Source organism: Procambarus clarkii, chromosome 22 (assembly GCF_040958095.1).
Source record: "Procambarus clarkii isolate CNS0578487 chromosome 22, FALCON_Pclarkii_2.0, whole genome shotgun sequence".
Lineage (NCBI taxonomy): Eukaryota > Metazoa > Arthropoda > Malacostraca > Decapoda > Cambaridae > Procambarus > Procambarus clarkii.
The window spans coordinates 28437742-28452636 of record NC_091171.1 but is presented as its reverse complement, the minus strand read 5'-3'; the positions used below and the strand labels follow the sequence as shown (position 1 = coordinate 28452636).

Here is a 14895-nt window from a genome sequence, read left to right as displayed (position 1 = left end):
GGTGGAGGCTGACTCCATTCACAGTTTCAAATGTAGATATGATAGAGCCCAATAGGCTCAGGAATCTGTACACCAGTTGATTGACGGTTGAGAGGCGGGACCAAAGAGCCAGAGCTCAACCCCCGCAAGCACAATTAGGTAAGTACAATTAGGCAATTAGGTAAGTACAGGAACCAGCCCTTAACAGTTGTCTAATTCCCAGGTACCTATTTACTACTAGGTAACAGATCATCAGGGTGAAAGAAACTCTGCCCATTGTTTCTCGCTGGCGCCTGGAATCGAACCCCGGACCACAGGGTTGCGTGTCCAGCGTCCTGTTCACTCAGCCACCACCTCCCATTAAATAATTACCTATTTGTACTCATTTATTTGTGCCAGCAGGATCGAGTATTGACTCTTGGATCCCGCCTTTCGAGCTTTCGGTTGTTTACAGTAATGACTCCGGTCCTATTTCCCTATCATACCTAGTTTTAAAATTATGAATAGAGTTTGCTTCCACAACATGTTCCTTAAGTGCATTCCATTTTTTTTACTACTCTCAGACTAAAAGATAACTTCCTAACTTCTCTGTGACTCATATCAGTTTCCAGCTTCCACCCATGTCCCCTCGTTCTGTTACTATTCCGTGTGAACTTTTCGTCTATTTCAACTCTGTCAATTCCCCTGAGTGTTTTACACGTTCCTATCATATCTCCCCCTCTCCCTTCTTTTTTCCAGTGTCGTAAGGCTCAGTTCCTTCAGGCGCTCTTCATACCCCATCCCTCGTAACGCTGGGATGAGTCTCGTTGCAAACTTCTGAACCTTGTCCAGTTTCCTTATGTGCATCTTCAGGTGGAGACTCCATGATGGCGCGGCATACTCTAAGACTGGTCTCATGTAGACTGTAAAGCGCCCTAAATGCCTCCTTACTTTGGTTTCTGAATGATGTTCTAACTTTTGCCAGTGTAGAGTACGCTGCTGTTGATAGCCTATTTATATGTGCCTCAGGAGTTAGATTAGATGTTACGTCCACGCCCAGGTCTCTTTCTCGCGTCGTCAAAGGTATGCAGTTCCCCTTCATTGTGTACTGTCCCTTTGGTCTCCTATCACCTAGTCCCATTTCCAAAACTTTACATTTGCTCGTGTTGAACTCTAGTAGCCATTTATCTGACGATCTCTGCAACTTGTTCAAGTCCTCTTAGATGTGTGCGCGTATTCACCTAGTTGTTTTCACCTTGTTGATCTTACGGGGGTTGAGCTCTGCTCTTTCGGCCCGCCTCTCAACTGTCAATCAACTGTAACTAACTACTAAATAATGTTTTATTTTTTCCCCACTCGCACACACTCCTAGGAAATAGCTCCGTATCAGCTGTTTAACTCCCAGGTACCTATTTACTGCTAGGTAACAGGGGCATCAGGGTGAAAGAAACTGTCCATGTCCTCCACTAACTCTTCTGTCTCCCAGTGACATGAGGTTTAATTCCCGTAATCTCTCCTCGTAGCTCATACCCCTCAGTTCGGGTAATAGTTTAGTGGCAAACCTTTGAACCTTTTCCACCTTGAACATGTGTGTATGTGTATGTGTGTGTGTGTGTGTGTGTGTGTGTGTGCGTGTGTGTGCGTGTGTGTGTGTGGGTGGGTGTGTGTGTGTGTGTGTGTGTGTGTGTGTGTGTGTGTGTGTGTGTGTGTGTGTGTGTGTGTGTGTGTGTGTGTGTGTGTGTGTGTGTGTGTGTGTGTGTGTGTGTGTGTGTGTGTGTGTGTGTGTGTGTGTGTGTGTGTGTGTGTGTGTGTGTGTGTGTGCGTGTGCCTGCCTGGGGTGTTTGCTGGATATAAACCCGAGAGTAGTCATCTAATACAGCATCAAAGCGAGAGTAATTGCAATTTTGTATTAGTATTGGGGAAACTTTCCTGAGCGTCCGTTTGAAATGTAGTTCTATAAATGGTGATTGTAATCAATGATTGCTTGGCTGTTGACCAGGACAGATATAGAGGAAACCTTTGGAACTATTCCCATTTTTAATTATCATGGTAGAAGAAAATAATACTTTATTATCAAAAATTATATATTAAATAATTGATGCTGATAATGATGAATTTATTTTGTTATACATGTAATTTTATAATTTCGTTTCCTAAACTTTCAGAAGTTAGAAGTTAGAAGAAGTTAGAGTTGGTTCCGGGAATCGAACCCGGGCCACTGAATTGCGAGTCCAGCGCGCTGTCTGCTCAGCTACCAGACCCCCTGTGTGGTTTGTATGTGCTGACCATCACTTCAAACCGCATTACAGATAGATATGTTTGTGCTTAAACAAATCACAATAGGCAAGGAACCATTCATTATATGAGCGATACTGGCTGCAGCCTGTTTGTTGAGCCTCTCCCACTACGGCCAGGAGAAGCAGGAGATAACGGCTATCACTCAACATTGTTGCTATTGTGTGTGTGTGTGTGTGTGTGTGTGTGTGTGTGTGTGTGTGTGTGTGTGTGTGTGTGTGTGTGTGTGTGTGTGTGTGTGTGTGTGTGTGTTTACTAGTTGTGTTTTTACGGGGGTTGAGCTTTGCTCTTTCGGCCCGCCTCTCAACTGTCAATCAACTGTTTACTAACTACTTTTTTTTTTTTTTTTTTTTCCACACCACACACACACACACACCCCCCAGGAAGCAGCCCGTGACAACTGACTAACTCCCAGGTACCTATTTACTGCTAGGTAACAGGGGCATTCAGGGTGAAAGAAACTTTGCCCATTTGTTTCTGCCTCATGCGGGAATCGAACCCGCGCCACAGAATTACGAATCCTGCGCGCTATCCACCAGGCTACGAGGCCCCCTACCCCCTGTGTGTGTGTGTGTGTGTGTGTGTTTGTGTGTATGTGTGTGTGTGTGTGTGTGTGTGTACTCACCTAATTGTACTCACCTAATTGCGGGGGTTGAGCTCTGGCTCTTTGGTCCCGCCTCAAACACACACACACACACACACACACACACACACACACACACACACACACACACACACACACACACACACACACACACACACACACACACACACACACACACACACATTCAAGATTCTGAAGGGAATTGATAGGGTAGATAAAGACAGTCTATTTAACTCAAGGGGAACACGCACAAGGGGACACAGGTGGAAACTGAGTGCCCAAATGAGCCGCAGAGATATTAGAAAGAACTTTTTTAGTGTCAGAGTGGTTGACAAATGGAATGCATTAGGGGGTGATGTGGTGGAGGCTGACTCCATACTCAGTTTCAAGTGTAGATATGATAGAGCCCGATAGGCTCAGGAATCTGTACACATGTTGATTGACGGTTGAGAGGCGGGACCAAAGAGCCAGAGCTCAACCCCCGCAAACACAACTAGTTGAGTACAACTAGGTGAGTACACACACACACACACACACACACACACACACACACAAACACACACACACACACACACACACATACACACACACACACACACACACACACACACACACACACACACACACACACACACACACACACACACACACACACACACACACACACACAGGAAGCAGCCCGTAGCAACTGGGTGAAAAAACTGCCCATTTGCTTCCGCCATCGCCGGGGATCGATCCCCGGTCCCTATATAGGACTTTGAATGCCGAACGCTGTCCACTCAGCCACCAGCCCCCCCCCCCCCCCCCCCGTGTGTGTGCCTGGGGGTGTGTGAGTGAGAGAGAGAGAGAGAGAGAGAGAGAGAGAGAGAGAGAGAGAGAGAGAGAGAGAGAGAGAGAGAGAGAGAGAGAGAGAGAGAGAGAGAGAGAGAGAGAGAGAGAGAGAGAGAGAGAGAGAGAGAGGTGTGCGTGTGTGTTAGTAACAACTTATGAATATCAATCTTCTGACACTAAAGATATGCCTTGAGGCGAATATTGTGCCAAGAACCAGACAAAAACTCCTCCACCAACTACCCTCCAGCACCGTCCCAGACGACCCCTTTATCTTATCACAAACATCATATTTACAGGTTATCAACCTATTTTCTCTTCTTCCCTTTGATCTAGTTCCATCTCCATCTTTTTCCCCTTCTAGTTTTCTTATCTTTATCTCAGCTCATTCGTCTTGTTTTCCTACAGTGCCTCTTCGTATCACTATTTATTCATAGTATTGCTTTCTTTCATCAAATAATAATTAGTATGCTTACCGCAGGGAACAAAATGCTGTGGCATCTAGATGCCTCAGAGAAGCTGAATACAGATGTTGAATCACACTGTAGTCTTCTTACGACCAGTTACAGTGTACTGTATCATATGTCTGTAAAGTTACATTATGCTGTAGCAAACGTGTGTGTCATTACAGTATACTGTAGTGTACTTGTGTAATTTTACAGTACACTGTAGTATACTTCTGTACCATTGTAGTATATTGTAGCATATATCAATGCCTTGTATACTGTACCATACTTCTATTATAATATATTTTACCATACGACTGAATGCTACAGAAAGTGAGGAGAGGCCACCAGTGTACTGCTACACAGCTGTGACCGCTACACTAGCAGTGCTACACAGCTGTGACCGCTACACTAGCAGTGCTACACAGCTGTGACCGCAACACTAGCAGTGCTAAACAGCTGTGACCGCTACACTAGCAGTGCTACACAGCTGTGACCGCTACACTAGCAGTGCTACACAGCTGTGACCGCTACACTAGCAGTGCTACACAGCTGTGACCGCCACACTAGCAGTGCTACACAGCTGTGACTGCCACACTTACAGTGCTACACAGCTGTGACTGCTACACCAGTGTAATTTTACAGTACACTGTAGTATACTTCTGTACCATTGTAGTATATTGTAGCATATATCAATGCCTTGTATACTGTACCATACTTCTATTATAATATATTTTACCATACGACTGAATGCTACAGAAAGTGAGGAGAGGCCACCAGTGTACTGCTACACAGCTGTGACCGCTACACTAGCAGTGCTACACAGCTGTGACCGCTACACTAGCAGTGCTACACAGCTGTGACCGCAACACTAGCAGTGCTAAACAGCTGTGACCGCTACACTAGCAGTGCTACACAGCTGTGACCGCTACACTAGCAGTGCTACACAGCTGTGACCGCTACACTAGCAGTGCTACACAGCTGTGACCGCCACACTAGCAGTGCTACACAGCTGTGACTGCCACACTTACAGTGCTACACAGCTGTGACTGCCACACTTACAGTGCTACACAGCTGTGACCGCCACACTAGCAGTGCTACACAGCTGTGACTGCCACACTTACAGTGCTACACAGCTGTGACCGCCACACTTACAGTGCTACACAGCTGTGACTGCCACACTTACAGTGCTACACAGCTGTGACCGCCACACTTACAGTGCTACACAGCTGTGACCGCTACACTAGCAGTGCTACACAGCTGTGACTGCCACACTTACAGTGCTACACAGCTGTGACCGCTACACTAGCAGTGCTACACAGCTGTGACCGCCACACTTACAGTGCTACACAGCTGTGACCGCCACACTTACAGTGCTACACAGCTGTGACCGCCACACTTACAGTGCTACACAGCTGTGACCGCCACACTTACAGTGCTACACAGCTGTGACCGCCACACTTACAGTGCTACACAGCTGTGACCGCCACACTTACAGTGCTACACAGCTGTGACCGCTACACTAGCAGTGCTACACAGCTGTGACCGCCACACTTACAGTGCTACACAGCTGTGACCGCCACACTTACAGTGCTACACAGCTGTGACCGCCACACTTACAGTGCTACACAGCTGTGACCGCCACACTTACAGTGCTACACAGCTGTGACCGCCACACTTACAGTGCTACACAGCTGTGACCGCCACACTTACAGTGCTACACAGCTGTGACCGCTACACTAGCAGTGCTACACAGCTGTGACCGCCACACTTACAGTGCTACACAGCTGTGACCGCCACACTTACAGTGCTACACAGCTGTGACCGCCACACTTACAGTGCTACACAGCTGTGACCGCCACACTTACAGTGCTACACAGCTGTGACCGCCACACTAGCAGTGCTACACAACTTTTAAATAAAGATTTAATAAACAAATCTTTATTATTAAACCTTGATAAAACAATGAAAACGTTTAAAACATTGAAAACTTTGTTCCAATAAAGAAATCGTTAATCAAACGACGAATAAACGTTGAAAACGTTGTTCCAGCGTAGATTAGACGTTATAAGAGCATGTTTGGCCCACTGAGATCAACAACAAGTCGGGTTAAAGGTAGATATATCAACACGCGACCTGTCTTACCTTCCGACGGTAAACTTCAAGGAGTCGGGAAGAATATTTTCGAGGTCACAATACCGCAGATTTAGACAGTTAGGGTCCTTGGAGGCGAGGATAAGAGCCCAACCTCACATTCTAGGGTACGACAGCACGCTATTACATAAATAGAGGCAATGAAGTGCCAGGTGAGGGTAAGAGTGAATAGTGGAGCTCAAGAGCTCTTGAGCCAACGCACTCAGTGAGACCATTATTCCTGCATGATTTTAGAGGTCATTTTACGGCGGTCCCTCCACCAGAGGTCAGGGGGTAGTTTATGGTAACTCAAAAATCAACTCAAAAAACTCAAAAACTTAATTTTGTATATTTTAGCAGGGGAACGATTAGGCAACGCGAGTTTAATGTCCTGAAAAGAATGGAGGGAGGAGAGACAAGATTGAAGAATGTAAGGAGGAAATGTTATAAGGAGTTCGCTAATTCAAGATGACAATATAGAATGAGTAGAGTCAATACGAGAACAGACTAGGAGCTGGGATAGGGACGAGGATACGAACGATGCTCCACCAAATGGGCCATCGGGGGATCGAACGCTAACCTGCACGAAGCGAGGTCGTGGCTTTACCAACCACATAATGTTTAGCCAGCACTTAAATGCTGCCTTTCATCACTCAGGCTCAACTTGTATCCAGAAATGGTTGCATTCATCGATTTTACATATGTATATGTTGTGCCAAATGACATAGGGGCTCAACTGGGCTTATTAAGCAAGAAAAGTTTTGCAAAACCAGTCAAAGGTGTTTTGCATGTATTAAATTATTTATTTCAAAATTATTTGTCCCTGAATAATATTATTATGTTAAACTAAGCGCAGGAATGATTAAATTAGACCTAATTTGACCTCTGTTAGGCAGAAAGGAAGAATAATCTGTTTATATTTACATAAGGTCCGACTGATATGTTAATTTAGGTTAAAATTTTTAAAATATTTCGTTGTGTTCATTAATTTAAACATTATCAACCTAAAGTCTACAATCTTCGAAAGAATTATTTTGTAGTCGAAATTTGCTCCATTAGGCAACAACGGCTCTGTGATACGATTTAGAGATTTACCATAATTCTCTCAGTACTACATGTATTTGGTCGTTACAGCGACGGCCTCGCTTCTCGCAGGTCCGAGTTCGATCTCCGACAGTCCAGATAGTTGGCCACTATTTCCTATCTCCGGGTGTACCTATCATAACTCCTGTCCTCATATCCCTAACAAGTGCTAAATTAACATTCTAGCTTAGTTCACTTTGTCGAGGACAGCCGCGCAGGTTCGAATCCTCGAGGGATGGTAAAGTTTATAAAGGTCACACTCATCAGTATACCTCGGAACCCTTCGCTGATAAGCTAGTCCAAAAATTGTACATTATTTTTTGTACGTGAACCCACACCTTGGCTTGATCTCACTGAGGTGATGATTCGCAAATTAATGCATTTCCATTTTTTTAACTTGCTGCTTAAAAGTTTGCTTCTTGCTTGAAACAGTGTGATAACATGGGAATATATGAAACTGCAATAGGCCTATTGTCCCATACGAGGAAGCTCCTATTTATGTCCACCAAACACATTCAAATCTCTACGATCCGGATCAGTATTTCGTAGGGTCATATCCTAAAGTTTTGATAACGTGAAGATGCACAAAGTCCCCATCCTTCCCATTACCACAAGACGCAACATGGAAGCCAGCTTCCTTCAGCCGACGTCGACATGTGTTCTGGCTACGCTGTGTTTTGATAATGTAGCAAACACTATATATATATATATATATATATATATATATATATATATATATATATATATATATATATATATATATATATATATAGCCGAAAAAAGTTAGGTTAGGTTAGGTTAGGTAGGTTAGGTAGTCGAAAAACAATTAATTCATGAAAACTTGGCTTATTAGGCAAATCGGGCCTTGCATAGTGGGCTGAGAAGTGAGTTCTGGCTACTAGGTACGACATATATATATATATATATACATATATATATATATATATATATATATATATATATATATATATATATATATATATACATATATATATATATATATATATATATATATATATATATATATATATATATATATGTCGTACCTAGTAGCCAGAACTCATTTTTTGGCCTACTACGCAAGGCCCGATTTGCCTAATAAGCCAAGTTTTCCTGAATTAATATATTTTTTCTAATTTTTTTCTTATGAAATGATAAAGCTACCCATTTCATTATGTATGAGGTCAATTTGTTTTTATTGGAGTTAAAATTAACGTAGATATATGACCGAACCTAACTAACCCTACCTAACCTAACCTAACCTATCTTTATAGGTTAGGTTTGGTTAGGTAGCCGAAAAAGTTAGGTTAGGTTAGGTTAGGTAGGTTAGGTTGCCGAAAAACAATTAATTCATGAAAACTTGGCTTATTAGGCAAATCGGGCCTTGAATAGTAGGCTGAGAAGTGCGTTCTGGCTAATAGGTACGACATATATATATATATATATATATATATATATATATATATATATATATATATATATATATATATATATATATATATATATATATATATATATATATAACTTTAGAACACTTTCCCACCAGGAGACTCGAACCCTAGCCAGCACAGAAGAAATATATATATATATATATATATATATATATATATATATATATATATATATATATATATATATATATATATATATATATATATATGCGAACAAGCCTGAATGGTCCCCAGGACAATATGCAACTGAAAATTCACACCCCAGAAGTGACTCGAACCCATACTCCCAGGAGCCACGCAACTGGTATGTACAAGACGCCTTAATCCACTTGACCATCACGACCGGACATAATGAGGTGATAGCCGAGGCTATTTGAACCACCCCACCGCCGGCACTCGGATAGTAATCTTGGGCATAGCATTTTACCAAATCACCTCATTCTTTGGGGCACACGTGAGGAACACAAATGCGAACAAGCCTGAATGGTCCCCAGGACAATATGCAACTGAAAACTCACACCCCAGAAGTGACTCGAACCCATACTCCCAGGAGCCACGCAACTGGTATGTACAAGACGCCTTAATCCACTTGACCATCACGACCGGACATAATGAGGTGATAGCCGAGGCTATTTGAACCACCCCACCGCCGGCACTCGGATAGTAATCTTGGGCATAGCATTTTACCAAATCACCTCATTCTTTGGGGCACACGTGAGGAACACAAATGCGAACAAGCCTGAATGGTCCCCAGGACAATATGCAACTGAAAACTCACACCCCAGAAGTGACTCGAACCCATACTCCCAGGAGCCACGCAACTGGTATGTACAAGACGCCTTAATCCACTTGACCATCACGACCGGACATAATGAGGTGATAGCCGAGGCTATTTGAATAGCCTCATTATGTCCGGTCGTGATGGTCAAGTGGATTAAGGCGTCTTGTACATACCAGTTGCGTGGCTCCTGGGAGTATGGGTTCGAGTCACTTCTGGGGTGTGAGTTTTCAGTTATATATATATATATATATATATATATATATATATATATATATATATATATATATATATATATATATATATATATATATATATATATATATATATATATATATATATATATATATATATATATATTAGTATATTTTGGTAGCAGTCTTTCCTGTAGACATATATTATTAAATATGGCCGAAAAAGTAAGATTAATAATTCTAACACGAATTTTCTCAATCTTTCGTACATTTCTTTTCACTGTTGGAGGTAAATCAAAAATCAATTCTCCAAAATTCATTTTTATTTCTAGTCTGACGCGACACGAGCGCGTTTCGTAAAACTTATTACATTTTCAAAGACTTTAGTTTACAAATACACAACTGAATAGAACTTACGCATCTCCGATTTTATATCTACATTTTAGTGAGGTGGATGGGGTGAGGTGGCATTAATAGGGTATTAATTTCATCAACACAAGACAGAACAAGAGGTGGCATTAATAGGGTATTAATTTCATCAACACAAGACAGAACAAGAGGTGGCATTAATAGGGTATTAATTTCATCAACACAAGACAGAACACGAAACAATGGGTATTGAATAGAAGTGTTTGTAGAAAGCCTATTGGTCCATATTTCTTGATGCTTCCGTATTGGAGCGGAGTCTATTCATTGTATATATCAATCGGCGGAGCCGATTCTACCCACCTCAAGACTCCGCTCCAATATAGAAGCATCAAGAAATATGGACCAATAGGCTTTCTACAAACACTTCTATTCAATACCCATTGTTTCGTGTTCTGTCTTGTGTTGATGAAATTAATACCCTATTAATGCCACCTCTTGTTCTGTCTTGTGTTGATGAAATTAATACCTTATTAATGCCACCTCACCCCATCCACCTCACTAAAATGTAGATATAAAATCGGAGATGCGTAAGTTCTATTCAGTTGTGTATTTGTAAACTAAAGTCTTTGAAAATGTAATAAGTTTTACGAAACGCGCTCGTGTCGCATCAGACTAGAAATAAAAATGAATTTTGGAGAATTGATTTTTGATTTACCTCCAACAGTGAAAAGAAATGTACGAAAGATTGAGAAAATTCGTGCTAGAATTATTAATCTTACTTTTTCGGTTATATATATATATATATATATATATATATATATATATATATATATATATATATATATATATATATATATATATATATATATATACATATGTCGTACCTAGTAGCCAGAACGCACTTCTCAGCCTACTATGCAAGGCCCGATTTGCCTAATAAGCCAAGTTTTCATGAATTAATTGTTTTCGACTACCTAACCTACCTAACCTAACCTAACTTTTTCCGCTACCTAACCTAACCTAACCCATAAAGGTAGGTTAGGTTATGTTAGGTAGGGTTGGTTAGGTTCGGTCATATATCTACGTTAATTTTAACTCCAATAAAAAAATTGACCTCATACATAATGAAATGGGTAGCTTTATCATTTCAGAAGAAAAAAATTATTAAAAATATATTAATTCAGGAAAACTTGGCTTATTAGGCAAATCGGGCCTTGCATAGTAGGCCGAGTACGGCGTTCTGGCTACTAGGTACTATATATATATATATATATATATATATATATATATATATATATATATATATATATATATATTACCCTGGCATGCATATATTATTCAAGCGGGACTATATGCTGTCCCCCAACCGAGCTTCAGTATATTCCTAGCTGCTCCTTTTTACCAGTCCCTTTCTCTTTCACTCGCCCTTCCCCGAGTGCGTCTACAATCTCAGGTTTATAATAAAGGTCTGAGGGGGGGGGGGGGCAGCAGCAGCACCACCCACATTAAACACACAATCTATGCTTCACTTTCCTGGAATGGCGACATGAAACAGATTTGCGTATGTCTGACCTGGTTAACGGTTATGCACTGCCCTAAGTCCGAGCTCTCATACTTCTGACACATCTGTATACCATATATTATAGTATACCTCATGTGTTAATAATTGCATACTTTATTATATGTTTTCTTCGGTACGGGAGCAGACGACCTCTGACTCCTGGTATCTGGCTGAAAGCCTTTCTTTTCATACTAGGTTTTCCCTTGAACACGACCAGCCAGTTGGTTAACAACCAGGTATCCAGTTACTGCTGGGTGAACATGATCGTACTTCATAGGATCAATTCTATAGAATGACAGCCGAGTTCCTTGTTCGAAACTCGGGAAAGAATCACACGGCGATTCCCACGGCTGGGATCAACCCGTGCTAGCTAATAGCACGTCGTATTTTGACGTATACTTTACCCAAGTTCACAAACTGTTGTACTAGAAAATGACAGCGACTCCCGAAATTGACTCTGTTTTCTGTCCAACAGTCCTCTGGTAGGTTAGGATAAGGCACTTTATAGCGACAGTTTCTTGACGCTAGGAACGCTGGCGAGAACGGGCTGAATTAAGGCCACCAACATAACTTACTGACCTCCGGCAAATACACTTTAACCCTTAACAAAAATACAGCAAAAGAAAAAAATATATGTTTCTGTATACCGTGGATTTCTCGCAGTCTTTTCCTCCTTTTTTTATTTATTATGCTAATATTTGCAAATCCTTTTTTTTTTTATTCAAATGGCTTGAATCTGTTCCTAATGTTCTCAGGTTCACTCAATATAAAATATATGTGTCTCCTGCACTGCGTGTTTCTTATCTGCACCACGAACACAACCTTTGTGATTGTGCCGCAGAAAATAACTCCTTACTTTCTCCTTAATGGTTCCTAATGTTCATGTCATAGTGTCTACGTTTTCTTCAATGGTTCCTTACGTTTTCTTCAATGGTTCGTTACTTTTTCTCCAATCGTACCTTACGTTTTCTTCAATGGTTCCTTACGTTTTCTTCAATGGTTCCTCACGTTTTCTTCAATGGTTCCTCACGTTTTCTTCAATGGTTCCTCACGTTTTCTTCAATGGTTCCTTACGTTTTCTTCAATGGTTCCCTACGTTTTCTTCAATGGTTCCTCACGTTTTCTTCAATGTTTCCTTACGTTTTCTTCAATGGTTCCTCACGTTTTCTTCAATAGTTCCTTACGTTTTCTTCAATCGTTCCTTACGTTTTCTTCAATGGTTTCTTGCGTTTCGTGCTTACTAACCAACCAGAAAGAATATTTTAGATTTAATATCTACCTTGTGTAGCTTTCAGGGATCAGCAACTTTCGCTTTATTTATTTATCTGCTTTATTTATTTTTGTTATTTATCGTTTTATTAGTTATACTATTTAGTTCTGGCTATTAACTGTGTTAGTAATGATCTGGTTTATCCTATGTGTGTCCAACAGTTTATCAGAGTTTCTCACTCCGTGTTTCATTATCTTACACTTTTCGTGTCAGTTTCAATCATGGTCGGCGCCTACATCCCTTAACGGAACCGAACAATCCGTTAAAAATGAGACGTATTAGTAAAAACTGAAGCACAGTATAATGGTCTTGATAAACGTCTTCTCTTCTCCATCTTCTGAGGCGTGTTTTGGTCACTATTACTTCAGTCCCCCCTCGTAATTGACGTTTTCTTAGCATCACTTTCGATAGCTGAGATGGATTGCTTGGGTACGTACGTGTCTGGTTAGACAAAACAGTTGCATTTTTTTACGCAGTGGCAAAGCGAGAAACCGTGGCTAAAGGCTACGACCGTCGTACGTCGCCATAACTGTCCAACAGCTTCGTTGATTATCCCCTGACTCGCTAGTTCCAGCGAGGTCTCTCACGCCAGCGTTCAGAGCTCTCTCTCTCTCTCTCTCTCTCTCTCTCTCTCTCTCTCTCTCACTCTCTCTCTCTCTCTCTCTCTCTCTCTCTCTCTCTCTCTCTCTCTCTCTCTCTCTCTCTCTCTCTCTCTCTCTCTCTCTCTCTCTCTCTCTCTCTCTCTCTCTCTCTCTCTCTCTCTCTCTCTCTCTCTCTCTCTCTCTCTCTCACTCTCTCTCTCTCTCTCTCTCTCTCTCTCTCTCTCTCTCTCTCTCTCTCTCTCTCTCTCTCTCTCTCTCTCTCTCTCTCTCTCTCTCTCTCTCTCTCTCTCTCTCTCTCTCTCTCTCTCTCTCTCTCACTCTCTCTCTCTCTCTCTCTCTCTCTCTCTCTCTCTCTCTCTCTCTCTCTCTCTCTCTCTCTCTCTCTCTCTCTCTCTCTCTCTCTCTCTCTCTCTCTCTCTCTCTCTCTCTCTCTCTCTCTCTCTCTCTCTCTCTCTCTCTCTCTCTCTCTCTCTCTCTCTCTCTCTCTCTCTCTCTCTCTCTCTCTCTCTCTCTCTCTCTCTCTCTCTCTCTCTCTCTCTCTCTCTCTCTCTCTCTCTCTCTCTCTCTCTCTCTCTCTCTCTCTCTCTCTCTCTCTCTCTCTCTCTCTCTCTCTCTCTCTCTCTCTCTCTCTCTCTCTCTCTCTCTCTCTCTCTCTCTCTCTCTCACTGTCTCTCTGTCTCTCTCTCTCTTTCTCTCTCTCTCTCTCTCTCTCTCTCTCTCTCTCTCTCTCTCTCTCTCTCTCTCTCTCTCTCTCTCTCTCTCTCTCTCTCTCTCTCTCTCTCTCTCTCTCTCTCTCTCTCTCTCTCCCTCTCTCTCTCTCTCTCTCTCTCTCTCTCTCTCTCTCTCTCTCTCTCTCTCTCTCTCTCTCTCTCTCTCTCTCTCTCTCTCTCTCTCTCTCTCTCTCTCTCTCTCTCTCTCACTCTCTCTCCCTCTCTCTCTCTCTCTCACTCTCTCTCCCTCTCTCTCTCTCTCACTCTCACTCTCTCTCCCTCTCTCTCTCTCTTATTATTTTCGCCTGATTATCTCCAAATTTCTCTCCGGTGTCATCGTGCCTCTCTTGAAAGTCTCGGCACCATCGTTGTTTATTTGGGATTACGCACTGATGAAGCACTTACTGCCGTATCTCACACATTTGTAGGACGCATATGATAAAAAAAAAAAATATATATATATATATATATATATATATATATATATATATATATATATATATATATATATATATATATATATGTCGTACCTAATAGCCAGAACGCACTTCTCAGCCTACTATTCAAGGCCCGATTTGCCTAATAAGCCAAGTTTTCATGAATTAATGTTTTT

At 41.8% G+C, this 14895-nt stretch overlaps 1 protein-coding gene across 1 annotated transcript in view; it reads left to right on the top strand.

The window, feature by feature from the left end:
- The first annotated feature begins 845 nt into the window (after positions 1-845).
- The window catches only part of LOC138367479 (uncharacterized), a 34721-nt gene continuing 20671 nt past the window's right edge, over positions 846-14895 (top strand). Inside the window, exon 1 of the mRNA XM_069329146.1 lies at positions 846-883. Within this exon, the coding sequence (XP_069185247.1) occupies positions 846-883 (38 nt within the window). The remainder of the gene's footprint in view (positions 884-14895) is intronic.